Genomic DNA, 11310 nt, shown 5'->3' with positions numbered 1-11310 from the left:
TCGTGGAGTCCTCCAACTTGGGCGGAAACCACACAAGCTTTTTATATGGCTAGCAAGCCCATCACTAGCCGCCACGTGTGAATAATTTAGAACTGGCCAATAATGGGACTCGAATTAGCATACAAATGGCGGGAACTCTTTGCAACGAGCATTTCTGTGCTGCAACAAAGAAATGCACCCTGCAAAGAAAGCTTCAAATTGGTGGGAAATTTTCCCTTGCACCGGGGTTCTCTTTTGCAGCAAAAAACTCCACTGTGCAAAGAAGCTGTAATTTAGCGGGAACAATTTAGCAGTGCTGAAGCACACAAAAACAAAAATCACACCCTTTGGGTTGTGACAAAAGGCTCTAAAATGATTCTTATAAATGTATACACTGCTGCTGATAATATTTAAAAACAATTGGAAAAAAGGACAAGTCTTTTATTTAAAAATGTGATTTAGTGGTGATGCAAATGAATGAGGATATTCAGGGAAAATACTTTGTGCATTACATTTCTCATTCTACTGTTGGCACTGAAAATCTGAATTTTTCTGAGGGGAGCTATATTATCCCTGTCAATCAGTGGTGAATTGACACTACCTTATTACACTAATGGAAAAAGCCAAGCAGCACAACCCAGAGCATAACTTTCAAGCATCTTTTTCTCTCTGCTTTTCTTTTCTTTTTTCAATAATCCATTCCCCCATCCTTACCCTACAAAATGCTCAATTGACTCCAATCTGAGGAAGGCAGATGAGGTAGCTGGATGTAGACTGTTAGCACTGCTACTGATTTTGCCAGAAAGATTGCTAAAGAGAAATCTTGCCCCCTGCACCAGACACTAGGTATACACCTCTCTTTACCTAGGCGCCAACAACCAAGCTGGTGTGTCTAATTGATCTCCTTCTCCTCCGATACCCTCTCACCCTACCAGATGGTAACACATGAGTTGTTTTTAGTCTGTCAGCTCAGCTTTTCAGCCTTGTTAAAGAACAACTGAATGCACTAAACTGGACTTTTCCCTTCGCAGGAAGAAGAGATGCCAGATGTAGAAATTGACATTGATGACCTTCTTGATGCAGCTAATGAAGAGGAAAGAGCTCTTAAATTACAGGTAAAATATTTCCTAATTTAAAATTGGACACGTCTGGATTAACACACCTAGGTCTTGGTTCTGACTGACTCCTGCATATTTCCTGCCTTTTGAGAAATAGGAAGTTCAGCATAATCTGTAGGACTATTGCCTGAATGTAATCTGATTCCCCTATATTATGAGCAAACTCCTTGTAGGAAGGTAACAATAGGAAGAATGTTGAGTTTCCAGATATTGTACTACTGAGGGGAGAACTCTGCCAAAAAGTAATAGAATGCTTTAGCTTTTCCTCCCTGGTTTCATTGGTATTGGAGAAGGTGAAGAGGGAAAACTAATCTAACTCTGAGACTTCAGTGACCTGCCAGAGCTCCAGTTAGTCACATCTGAAGAATAGATACTGAATCCCCTTGAGTCTGTCAGATGCTATTATTCTCTAGCTCTAGGAATAAAGTACTTTTCAACTTGTTATTATGAGCAACCTTTAGCAACCCATTTTTTAAGGCAGAAAATATCCAAATTCATTAAGTACTGACCATCTGGTGTAAAGCTCTAACTAAAAATATGGGGGTAGGATCAAAGAAACCGACAACTACGTTTACTGTGCAATTGCCTACCGTATTTCACAGTGTATAAGTCAAGGTTTAAACCCAGAAAGTTTACCCTTAAATATCCACCTTGACTTATACGCTATATGAATACTCCAGCCAGACCCTACACCAGCACCCTGCTGTATGGGGAGGTGGCATCCTGGCATCTAGGGTCTTCCTCAGTGCTGACTGAGGGCCAGCCAGCCCCCGCCCCTCCCTCCCCAACACCCAGAGCCGGTCTGGGTGCCTAAACCCCATACCTGTTGAGTCTGGCCCGTCTCCCATGGTTGAAGGTCAAGCTGCTGGCAGGCTGGGCAGCCCCAGGGTTGGGTGCCTGGTTCTTCCTTCCGTGGTGGTGACAACCCCTGGTTCCAGCTGGGCAGGCTGCCAGCAGGCTGGGTGCTGCCCCAGCTCGGGAGGACCAAATCCAGTTTTCTCATGATCCTGCCTGGGCTTCCAGTGCCACGGACACTGTCCTTGCTGCCTTCTCTCACTGCCAGAGCACCTAGCCACCCTTCTGCCCCCCACCCCCGTGCTGCCCATGAGGCGAGGCAGCCCCTTCCCAGGCAGCACTAGCCATCTTGAGGGCTGCAGGAGCCTGCTAAAGACAGAAGCGACCAGGAGTCTGATCCTGCTTTCAGCAGAGCCTGCTCAGTCCTATCTCCCCTGCAGCCAGGGATCCCCATGAGCTACCGCCGGGCTGGGCAGCCCCTGAACTGCAGGGGGGGCCTGGTCCTTTCCTCCATGGCAGTGGTGCCCCCCAGGCCCAGCAAGACAGGATGCCAGTGAGCCAGGTGCTGCCTCAGCTTGGAGGTGTACGAGCCTGCTCAGGCTTCCAGCACCTCACGTACCATTCCCACTGCTTTCTTCCTCTGCCAGTGCCCCCAGCAACCCTCATGACACCCCCCACTCCGACAAGACAGGGTTGACATATACACCGGATCTACGAAAATCCTAACTTTCTTGAGTGGAAGTTTGGGGCTGACTTCTACACCATGTCAACTTGTACACCATAAAATATGGTAATTAACTGTACAGTAAACATCTCAGCATTTATACATGCACCCCTGTTAGGGTACACAAAACTAATAAACTCTGCAGCAAGGTAGGACTTGTTTTTTTGTGCGCAGTAGTGCACTTGTAGATGCCGAGCCAGCTGGCTGGGGCACAAGGGTGCTTCAGTGTGGAGGCTGCCTGCCAGCTAGTCTTACATTGAAGCACTCTTATGCCCCAGCCAACTCCTCCACAGCACATTGACCCTGATCAGAGCAGTCCTGGTTGAGAATCATTGTCCTAGGGTATGTTCACTCTGCTGCAGTCAAGAAGAGTAAGTACAGTTCATGTGGACTCACCCATGCTGGTTTTTTAAACTAACCAGCTCAAGTACTGAGAACACTGACTATCCCAGGAGTGTCATAGGTTGTACTGAGCGTTGGGGTGCTGTGATGGTGTGGTTACCACAACCTAAAATTATGAGTTCAAAAGAAGTTCTGGCATTTTGACAAATGTTACAGTCCTACCTTTGAATATGATGTTGATGTACCCCTGGTATCATAATGAAAGCTGCTCTGTGTGATTGAAATGAGATTCACTTCTCTCCACTAGCTCCTTCAAGGTGCATACGTCAGGATTGTGAATTTAGAAGTAGCTTCCCTTTTTTGCAGACACTGTGCTCCAGCAGTGCTCCAGTGCTTTGGATTGGAGTTGCTTCTATACAAAATACAAAAATTATACGTCTCCCTTCTGTAAGGTACATGAGACACAGTGGGCCTTGTTTGATAGATGAGAAAAATACGGGGCCATTCCATTCAGATGCAGACTTGTTTTTCTGTTAACTGTTTTTGTTGATACTGACACTTTTGTGTTTTACTTCTAGGAAACTCTTGTAGATTGCTACAAACCGACAGAGGTAAAGTCACTTTTCTTAAACACCATTTTTCTGCTTTTATAAAGGGGCCCTGTTCCATTATTGTGTCCATTAGGCCAATGGGCTTTACTTAAATGGATATTCTGGATAAAGTTTAATGTACACAATTTTTAATGTACTGTACAAGTATGTTCAAGTTTAGTAGGAAGCATGAGCATTGCAACTTAACAAATATTTTAACTTCATGCAAAAAAGCTGAGTGCAGTAGTTGAAATACTAGAATGCACAGTAAAGACTTAATTAGATATATTTTTTTCTGTAATGTGGTGGGTCATTACAAACTCAGCAATTGCACAAGGAGTATCTAAGACACTGCATTATGCAATGGATGTACAGTGTCTTGGATTCCACTGTTTGGTAACCACTTTGGGTGAGTTGTGCTTGACCAAGGAAACATGCTTCTTTTCTTTTCTTTTCTTTTCTTTTCTTTTCTTTTCTTTTCTTTTCTTTTCTTTTCTTTTCTTAAGGCTGTGTTTAGCATGGTTTTGCTTCTGGGGGAGCAGCACTGAAATGGCTGCAACCTGAACTGCTTTCTGTAACACAAAGCAGTGAGGCTTAAAGACAGACTGTCAGGCACAACATTGGAGTTGAAAGGATAGTGGTGTCAATCAGACCTCTGGTTTGGTACCTTTATATTTTTTTATTATATCATGTAGTACTGGAGAGGTAGTCAAGACCAATTGCTGCAGCCACTCAGATCTTTAGCAGTATTGGAATATAGCTCAGAAAGGCCTCAATGGTTTATTCTTTGCTGTGGGAGAAATGGTTTTGCATAGGGTAAATATGACATATTGTTGGGATTCCTAGGGAGATTCCAGGCTAAAAGGCCAGGTTTTTCTGGTGTGTGTGTGTCAATAGTAATGCTATATTATCAACGACCCATTCAACATTCTCCAGCAAAGGCCATTGAACTTCAATTGTTTTTTCATACCATTGGTCTAGATAATTGATGGGGTATCCAGAACTGAATAAAGTAGAGCTGGGGGGGGCGGGGAGGGGAAGAGGGAAAGAATGGTGGGAGAAGGCAGATCAGGATGCTAGTAGTTTAGATGGGCATTTGAGAATGGCTACTGATGTTTTCTTTAGATATTCTAATTGTAGTAACAGGGTGAAGCAATAAAAGGCAAGACTGGAAACAGGCCTTTTAAAGGTCTTGCTAAAATTAATTTGGCTTTAACATTTCTTTAAAATTCATGCTGACTTAAGAAGAATGAATACTATGAATATTCATTGCTAATGAATGTGAAGCAATTGTTAATGACTATGATTTCATATATAAGACAACACCAGTATGATGTTAACTTCAGAAAGGAAATATACACAAGGTACACTTCATTGAGAGGTGATCAATTTTAGAGTGATGGCTTAAATGGAATAGCCTAATAGATTTGTGTCTGTGCAGATGGTGAAACTGAATGCAAAGGTCTCCAGGCACCTTGCACAGGAAATTAGATTTTAAAATTCGAACTTTAACTTGGTCGTTGACTCTTGTGCCAGTAGAGCAGAAGCAGTACCCTTACACTAAAGAGTATGTGTCTCCCATTTCTCCTTTGGTGACTTTTCCAACTGGCCTTGAGATTAAACTGACAGGTCTCTGACTCCAGAGTCCTTTCTTCCTGGGCCAGTGCAGTAGTCTGTCCAGTTTGGATGAGAGAATGTTGGGCCTGAGGAAGAGGAAGGAAAAATACTACTTTACCTGTGATGGTCTGCACGATACAATCTCTATGTTTAGTTAGCAGTTGTTCACATTAAGTCATGAGAATGACTTGTATACATGGCATGTGACATTCCTTCTAAGGTAGCTGTAATTTAAACATGACAACTTCTTTTTTTGCCAAGATTTTAGTCTCAAAAGATCTACAATCTAAAAAATGCTTGTGAACTGGAGTTCTAGTGGGGCAGGTAGTAGTAATAAATCTGCAGTTTGACAGCACATTAAAGGGAAATCAATACAGGCAGGAAGTTCAGTAACTTAAAGCTATGCTATATAGAAAGAGGATGTTTGGAGATGGGGCATTTTAAGTCAGTTTTACATAGCTTCCTCAACTCAAAGAGGCTGAAGGTTAAAGAGACTGAAAAGTTGTCTTTGTGCATTGTGGCTATTCCCACCAGAAAAAAATCAGAATTATCCAGGTCACTTGGTAGGTGGCAGGTATTAAGAATATCTGTTCTCAGCCTCTGTAATAAATTGTCTAAAAATAGCAATAGACATTAATTTGAGGACGGTCATTAAGCTAGTCTTCCTTCAGAGTAAGATATCTAGACTCTTAAACATGCCCCAGTGATCCTGAAAATCTAGGTTTTATAATACCACAATTGCTGCTGCTGTTCTTTCATTTAACTCAATAAGATTAAAGTAAGACTGACATTGCAATAAAATGTCAGTTCCTTATGAATGCCATTATTTAAGTAAAGATATATCAGTTATTGAGTATCTAAAATTATTTGATTTGGAAATCTTATACAACTGTGGGTTAAAGTGTGGCTTTCACATACAATTAGAAGACCCAACAGTCTTCTTTATAGTCAGTGTAACTTAATGAATAGAAATGTAATTTAACTGATCTATCCCCTAATTAACAAAATAAAACTGAAAAACGACATCTTTATCCTTAGTAGCATCTTGCCAGCAGCCCAAAATAGTTTCTGGGTACATGATGCAAATTGTCTGTGTTTCAGAAAAAGCACGTTTAGAAGTGAGCATAAGTAGTAATGATATAAATACAGAGTTCTTTTTCCTCATCGTGGTTAGCTTATGCTTGCTGAAGATAATTTCGAATGGCCCTCAGAGAGGCTTGAGAAGAGAATACAAGCTTAAAGGAAAGGGAAAAAACCTCAAGTTTGACATGCATTCTTAATTTCTTAAACTTAGCCCTGATATTTTAATTGTAATAGCAAACCACAGAAAATTTAAGCACTGCCACGTTTTTAGGTAGCTAGAGAAACTATTAGGGCTTGTGTTTACATTATCCTGAAAAATAACTGACACAGAGAAGCAAAGGATGCATTTCTTTCAGTATGCAAGAATCCACATAACAGGTTTCATGTTCCAGTTAACTTTTAGCACAAACATACTTTGCAGAAACTCCAAAGTTGCTGTGTTCGCAAGTGTTTACAGAATTATTTGTTTTTCCCAGAATAGCTTGTAGATGAACTATGGCCTTCAGCACTAGCTGGGAATGAACAGCCAAAACCTAATATTTCTTCCTCATAAAATGGGGGTGCTGACTTATGTCACAGTATCATAATAGCCCTGTTGTGGTGATAAAGTCTAAGCAGAGCCCCCTAACAAGAAGGATAGTAATGCTTCACTGTTCTGTTGAAAACTGAAGAGTAATTCCTAAGTAACTGATGAGGACCAAAAAAAAAAGGTGAGGCTTTAGGATGGGCCAGTAGCATAACTATAGATGAGCAAACAGGGCACAGGCCCCAGGATTGGGGGCCTCACTTCACTTCACCCTGCACCAGACCCAGCAGCCAAGTGTGAGATGAGTGGAGGGGGCAGAACAGCAGCCAGAGGTTCATTGCTAGGGGGAAGCTGCGACTGTGGTGGGAGGTGTCAGAGACTGTTAACCTTCTTGTGTCCCTTCATGCTGCTATTTTTCAGCTTTTAAATTGCTACAGAATTATGGATTCCAGGTTAACCCTTGCAGCAGTGGCTTGCCCAGTAGCAAACTCTATCATTTATGCCTGTGGGATAGGCTCTGTATTAGTACTTCCACTGCTGCTAGCACTAGAGCTACTGCAGCGATTGTCAGTAATGGTAGATATGTTGTAAACTGCTGTGGTAGACAAGGCCAGCGTAGCTAAAAATACAGGTAACATGTTTGCTGGCTCTGAAGGTTGTGCTTATGCTATATATATCTGATGTAGTTACTCTACAAGGCACAAATCTGCCCTACCTTCTAAAGGATGTAGTTAATAAACATAAAGAAGAGCTAAAAAAAGATTTGCAAAAGTTTTGAATTTTGACAACGACAAGAATTGTGTGCGTGTATGTATGTGTTGGGGGGGTATCCTCTTCTCTTTCTTTTCCTTTTTGTCAGTATCATAAGAGCCCTGTTGTGGTGATAAATAAACATTACTTCTCCCAGGCTGGTGTTCAGGGCAGGACACACACTTCTCTGGCTGAGAGAAAAGTTATGCAGATTTCCCCACAACATGGGACACTGGACACAATTTACCTCTCTACCAGCAGGAGCCAGAGTTCACACAGTTGTGATTACTCAGTGTTTTCAGTAGGACAGTCCATTTCAGTCTGCCAGACTCTGCCCCTGTTCACACTGCACCCTGTTTGGTAGGATAGTGGTTTTTTAAGAGGGTCTCATTGACCTTCCCAAGGTGGATGCATTTTGAAAATTTCTCTTCTACAATACAATGTGGGGGAGAGCATTACAAATGATTTTAGAGTAACACAAGCAAGGAACCAGAAACATGTTTTCCATTGCTGCTTATTGTAGCAGTGGTATGTTTCATAGATTTCATAGACATTAGGGCTGGAAGGGACCTCGGAAGATCATCGAGTCCAGCCCCCGGGCTAGGGGCAGGAAGTCAGCCGGGGTCAAAGGATCCCAGCAAGATAAATGTCCAAATGTCTCTTAAAGGAGTCCAGGGTAGGTGCTTGCACCACCTCTGGCGGCAGTCTGTTCCAGGCCTTGGGAGCTCGGACAGTAAAGACATCCTTCCTTATGTCCAGCCTGAAACAGTCTTGGAGGAGTTTGTAACTGTTTGACCTCGTCATCCCTTGGGGTGCTGTGGTGAACAGGCGTTACCCCGGATCCTGATGCACACCCCTTATATACTTATAGGCAGCCACCGGGTCCCCCCTGAGCCTGTGCTTTTCCAGACAGCAAAACTACTCCTAAGTTAACATCAGGGGGGGGAAAAAGTGTTGGGGGAGGTGGGGGGTTTGGGAATAGGTGGGCACCTCACTGTGGCTAAAATGTAGTTTATAGCCATTGACTTTTGTAAGGTACAACACTCTCTTGGGGGAGTCCAGTTTGCAAGAGGATGGTACTGTTGACCATTTCCCTAGTATGGTCTTGCCCACAGCCTGAGCCTGTGTGGAACGGAGAGTGCCATGGCTCTTCCTGCTTCCCTTTGAGGCACTTGTCACCCGCCCAGGGGCACATGGTAGGAACAATCCTGCCTTCTCTCAAATGTGGAGATGGTAACTGAAACTTTGGAATATTTTCCACATAGGGGAAGGGGAGACCTGGCAATCTGAGCAGTACTCTGACGCAAGTCTGACAGTACTGCTCCTTTTTTTGGTCTGTCTAGAGTAGAAGTGTCGAAGATACAGCCCATAGACTGGATTCAGTCCATGAAGCCACATTATCCTGCCATTGCTGCTGGGCCTGCAGGGAGCCAGTCTGGGACCACTCAACTCCACCCCTTGCAAACCAGATCCAGCACCTGCAGTGCCAGCTCGGGCCTGTTTGGGACTGCACTTCACATGGCACCCACTCTGACCGGTCCAGGATGCAAACTACATGCAGCACCTGTTGCAGTTGGTTTGGGGCAGGTACCACATGCAGTGCACTCCAAGACTGGACAGAGCGGGTGCTGGAGTGGGCCTGTGGGGGCATCCATGGGTCCCCGCTATGCCATATCTGGGCTCTGGATCTGTGGGGCTGGGAGTTGCCAGGTCTCCTTCTGGCCCTTAGGGTTGACTGCATGCTGTTTTTCTGGCCCATTAACCAGTCCCAAGCCACTCATCTGGCCAGCGGGGCCAGATGAATTTGCCACCTCTGGTCCAGAGAAGAGATTGAAAATATAGAATTCCAGGTATTCCTGAGATTAAAAAAAACTTCTTGTACCATGTATCCTGTTCCTAAGGAGAAGTATCTGATGGAGCAGCATCCAACTGGTATCCAGAATTCATTGGAGGAATTTAAACACGAAGTTTGGCCCAATGATCTCAGCTAAACAGCGTCTTGCAATCCCAAATGAGAGGTGAAATGGTCCTCCCCCTTCCTTTCTGAATTATTACTTCATCTTCATTTGCTTTTTAATTCTGCATTATTTGAGCTGCATGCCTTTGATTGTAGGAAGAGCATTACAGAGGGGAGAGGGGAATGCCTAAGGCTGAATATAAATTAATTCAAATGAACTATAGATTTAGTCTGTCTGTCTCTCTCTCACGCATGCAAATTTGCTCTTTAGAATTAGAAAGGCCTGACTGCAAGAAACAATGGTCTTGTGCTATAAATTAACAGGAGTCTTCAAGCTTGTAACACACAATATTTAAAGGTGTTTAAAGGGCTCTCTGCAAAAAAGAATTCAGCTGGGTTTGTGTGAAGTTGCTGTTTGGATGAATAAGAGACTTAATGAGTGTATTTTGTTTTTCCCTATGAAGAGAGACGGGTACACCAAGTTGGGTGTTCTATTTTTTTGAAGCAGTTCTTAATTTTCTTGGTCCTTTGAATTTTTAACAACTGTTTTTTCTTAAGTGTTTCTTAGGTGTTTATATCAAGCAGGTGTTAATGAAAACACAGCTGAGAAGGAAAGGGACTCTGGTTTTGGTTCTTCAACACAATCTACTTTTATTTGTCCCTAGTTGGCTACTAGATTTCTCATTCTTTACTAGTACTACTAATCCTGTGTCAGTGATAGGGGGGAAAAGTGCAGGTGAGGGAGACTGGAGAGAACTGGAGAGAACAAATAACACTCCCATCTGTTAAGCCTACCTTTATACGTTCATAAAGAATTATAAACACAAGCACATCTTTAAATGGCAATATGCCATTAAATTTTGAGCTAGGCACTCCTAAAATGAAGCCTGCCTCTTTTGTCCACTAACCAAACATTAGATCAAAGAAATCTGCAGCTTTGAAAGATACTTCCCTGTACTGAAAAAAGATTAAATCTGAAGCTGAACAGTCGAGTCATTGAAGGAGAAAGCATGAGAATGAAGGTACAGTGGCATTAGTAACTGCAGGTTTTATCAGGTGCAGAATGAGACCTGATGCAAAGAAACTTGGGTAAGGAGTGGAAGGGTCAGCAGCCCCTCTCCTGTTCTGCCTATGCTAAGTGCTGTTTCTAAATCCTCTCAGGCAGATACCTACCCAGCCTCTTGTAAACCTTCAGTGAGGGGGAGTTTCACAATTTCTTCTTGCTTTTCCCATTGTCATGCTGTTACAATTAGGAAAGGAGTCCCCTGTGGTTTAGTGGTAGAATCCTTGTCTACCACACAGGAGACCTGGGTTTGATTTCCAGACACTTATATAACTATGGCTGTGGAGGCACCAAACATCTGGACTCAGTCTAGTCTTTGGATTCTGTCTCAGTGGCCTAAAGGGAGGATGGAAAGTCTGGGCAGCCTCCACTCCTCCAAAAATTCCTGCTTGGGCATATGCATCGAAGGTCTGGGTGGCCCTCATGCATACACCGTGATCCAGGAGGATTGGCGGTTGCCACAATTAGGAAGCTGGGTTTTTTTTTCCCTGCCTTCCCACCCCACTTCCCTTGAGACTTAATCTAAATCTGCCTTTGCTCTTGTTTAAACCAACCATTTTTTCTTGTCCTTCATGAAGTTTCAAGATAATTCCAAGTGAAAATTCTAGCATAAAAGGCAAATAAATGGCTGGTTTTGCACACTACAAATGGGGTGTGATATTACTAAAAGAACAATGGGAGAAGCCCTGGGCACTGCACACAGGCTGTTTACCCTACTCTAGTGCCACACTAAAACCAGAACTAGAAATGGTATGGCTTACAGCTG

At 43.2% G+C, this 11310-nt stretch overlaps 1 protein-coding gene across 3 annotated transcripts in view; it reads left to right on the top strand.

The window, feature by feature from the left end:
- Nucleotides 1–11310, top strand: part of PPP1R14C (protein phosphatase 1 regulatory inhibitor subunit 14C) — a 121484-nt gene that overhangs the window by 104918 nt on the left and 5256 nt on the right. For 2 of the 3 annotated variants that reach the window (XM_025213427.1, XM_025213425.1), the window contains exons 2-3: nt 1011–1094; nt 3537–3569. In XM_025213427.1, the coding sequence (XP_025069212.1) occupies nt 1011–1094; nt 3537–3569 (117 nt within the window). Of the gene's footprint in view, nt 1–1010; nt 1095–3536; nt 3570–9425; nt 9543–11310 lie in introns of all 3 variants that reach the window. The other variant, XM_025213426.1, reaches the window with a different exon arrangement.

The sequence above is a fragment of the Alligator sinensis genome, unplaced genomic scaffold, assembly GCF_000455745.1.
Source record: "Alligator sinensis unplaced genomic scaffold, ASM45574v1 scaffold608_2, whole genome shotgun sequence".
Classification (NCBI taxonomy): Eukaryota; Metazoa; Chordata; order Crocodylia; family Alligatoridae; genus Alligator; species Alligator sinensis.
The sequence above is the reverse complement of the archived record's forward strand: the minus strand, read 5'-3'. Positions and strand labels throughout refer to the sequence as shown.